The 3,103-nt window shown below is 37.2% G+C and overlaps 1 protein-coding gene across 3 annotated transcripts in view; it reads right to left on the reverse strand.

Moving 5' to 3' along the window:
* Nucleotides 1–3,103, reverse strand: part of afap1 (actin filament associated protein 1) — a 100,081-nt gene that overhangs the window by 19,371 nt on the left and 77,607 nt on the right. For 2 of the 3 annotated variants that reach the window (XM_005753182.1, XM_005753180.1), the window contains exon 8: nucleotides 2,236–2,311. In XM_005753182.1, the coding sequence (XP_005753239.1) occupies nucleotides 2,236–2,311 (76 nt within the window). The remainder of the gene's footprint in view (nucleotides 1–2,235; nucleotides 2,312–3,103) is intronic. The other variant, XM_005753181.1, reaches the window with a different exon arrangement.

Below are 3,103 nucleotides of genomic sequence, written 5' to 3' on the forward strand. Positions count from 1 at the left end.
CGAGTCCACACCTCTGGGAGTGATACATCTCCTGTTGTCAGGCCTGCAGGTATCAGGCTGTTGTTCTCCTTTATCTCATAGTGGACAGAAATTATTTTTTGGAGTGGCACAAATAATTTGTGTGGCATCAAATTTGATGCAGAACAGCTGATTGTTCTGTAAATAGTTTGAAATGTTTATTTAAAAATGCCTCGGCTGCATTTAAAAAAAATAGCTGCAAAAAACTTTGTTTGCCAAACTGAGTTACTTTTTTGAAGAAGTAACTATATAATTATTTGCCCAGCATTGGTCATTATATCCTGTATTTTGCAGACAGAGTGTTACAGGACTCTCTCCCAGACCACAGACTCATAATACAAGTCAGAGCTTTTTTTTTTCGAAATTGGAGTTCAAGTCATTTTTACTTCCAATAGTGTTAACATACTACACAGGCCAATGGCTAGATTTTTTTTTTACATTTTCATTGTAAATGGGCTGAAGCAGTTTAAAAGTAGTCTAACATAAATGTAAATGCTGTAATTTGATTATTTTAATAAACCATGTAACTTGGATGGATTCGATGCTGGCGTGACCACAGTGCACACGTCTGATGTTGCTCAGGGAGTTTGTGTGTTCGCTCAGACACGTGAAAAATTAGAGGAACATTGGTAGTCGCTGAATTATTTTCTCACAATGTTGGTTCTAAAACTATGTTATGCACTTTACTACTGTTGGAGTGGAAGTGGATTCATTTTTCTTCCCTCTTTCTTGGTTAGTATCGTGGACAGCGTGAAAGACAAATCTACCATGACACCATCGTGGTGTTTTGAAACCAGAATGAGGCGTTGATCTGACCCTGATGCCACATGCTAATTTTTACTAGCAATTTTTCAATCATAGGTCATTAACCAATGACCGTATAATGAATAATGCCCCTTTATGGCTCTTACAATGACCAGATTGATCAAATAAATGCTGTTTTCAATCTGACCCAAATTAAGTGACTGAGTTCATAAACTCACCAGGAAAGGAGATCACAGGACCAGGTTGAAATAATAGCAACTTATTTATAAGCAGGGCTGAGGACCTATATTCTAAATTTGAGTAAATGTAGTGCAGCAAAGGAAAAGCTGTGCTAAAACAGTCAGACAGAGAGAGAGAGAGAGATCTTTTTATTATTATTAATGGAATGCTAATGTTTACTATATAGCAAATTATCACAGAGTCAGTAACAGCATGTAGGTCTTTGGGATCCAATTAATTCTAACCACCACAAAGCGTACCTTATTGTTCAAAGATGCACTCTTTTTTCAGTACACATCTTGGATATTACCCCAGATCTCATAATTTCATGGAAGCAACACAGAAAAATGTCTTGCACAACCAAATGTTTTCAAATCTCGAAACCCAATTGGTTGTTAGACTTTAAATCAACTGCTGGTGGGAAATTTGTTTCAGATACAATTCTGGAAAAATTCACCAATCTAAACAGAGCAAAAAAATAAGAGTGTTAAATTTTAGTTGACAATCCAAATAACTGAGCTGACAAGTAAAATGAGTTTTCTCTCCCAGAAGAATTTTGCCAGCTGAGAAAACACACAGTAAATAATCTGAGAATATTTCAACAGTATCTCTTTGTTTTGGCTTTTAGTTGAGTGAGGAAAGACCATCCCCATGTAAAAGCATGTTAAATAAATCCAAATGCTCATTCTTCAGCCTTCAATAAAGGCTGACCTTTCCACAGCTTGCGGAGATTCCTCTCTGAATTATGAGGGAGATTACGTGAGAAAGACAGCCATTCAGCCTGAGAACAATTCTTTACGGTTCCAAGAAACACCAGTTTTAATAACTCCTGTCCCTCACTGAATTTTATTATTGATGTTGTACTGTGCCATGGGGCTATGATTAAAGGTACTATGTGAATGCAATGTGATCGGAATGGCACTATGAAAACAAGCTTTTAGCTCAATCACACAGTCTTCATTAGATTGTTCATCTGTCATGGATCTGTTGACATGCAAGCTCAAAGCTGATTTTATTTAATCTATGGCATACAGATGAAAAGATACTTTCTGTTTGGCACCATAAAGGGCAACTACTGGTCTTCATTCACCTTGACCAGAGATCCAGAATTGCAGTTGTTGTAGTTGTTGTTACTCATAACACAGAGATTGTTCAGACCTTTTTGTTTTAAGCACAAACTAAAATGGATGAAAATGATTCATTTCTGGTAGCAACTGTCGTTGTGACTCTCACCTTGGTCCTTGCAGTCGCTGTGACCGTTCTCATGGGTTGCTTCCCCATCTGAGCTTGGCCTGTCACACGATGTCTTCTGGAGGCAGGACAACCACAGAGAAAAAAAGAAGAAGAAAGAAAAGAATGGGTGTACAGGAAGGTACATAGTGAACAAAACTGTACTTTCCTGAGGACAGACAAGTCAAGAAGCTAATCAACACAGCTAATTACACTGCAGTAACATCTGCAACATGTTACAGATGAGATTAGGCTGGGCTTACGTTTGCCATGCCAAGTTGGAAGAGGTTTGTCAGGCACACATACATGTGCCGAGTGCAGTTTGTCCACAGTGATTTTACCTGCTTTCTTACCTGCTTTTTCCCATGAAAGCCAAATTTCCTGTCTGTGCCATATAGAAGTAAATGTTTTTAGACACCGCCTGAAAACATACTGTGATTTTGAAAATACAAGGTTATGTCTACAAGAATACATTCATCTAAGGAGTTTTGGAACCAAATAATCTATTATTGACGTTTGAAAATTTATTGGCTAAGGCCAATAGCCTTATGTCATCTTTCTCCTTCCTGTGTTCATTGGAAAGGCAGTAGTGTGTCAACAGTAAAAAAAAGAAAATTGCTCATAAGAAGCAAGTGTCTGCTTCAAAAAACAGCAACAAATCCTGGTTTAACAGATTAAGTACGTGTAACCTTTTATTGACACTGGAAGCACATTTTATTAAACTAAACTGGTGTTAATTACAGTGGGAAGACAGGTATTTGATTCAAAACACTGCTATTCCATGAAGTTATCTATTGCACAAATAATAGTAAGCCAAGGCTAATAAATTAAGGTACCATCTGAATGACATCACGCACAATATATATATATA

The sequence above is a fragment of the Pundamilia nyererei genome, unplaced genomic scaffold (genome assembly GCF_000239375.1).
Source record: "Pundamilia nyererei isolate P.nyererei 1_Seehausen unplaced genomic scaffold, PunNye1.0 scaffold00411, whole genome shotgun sequence".
NCBI lineage: Eukaryota > Metazoa > Chordata > Actinopteri > Cichliformes > Cichlidae > Pundamilia > Pundamilia nyererei.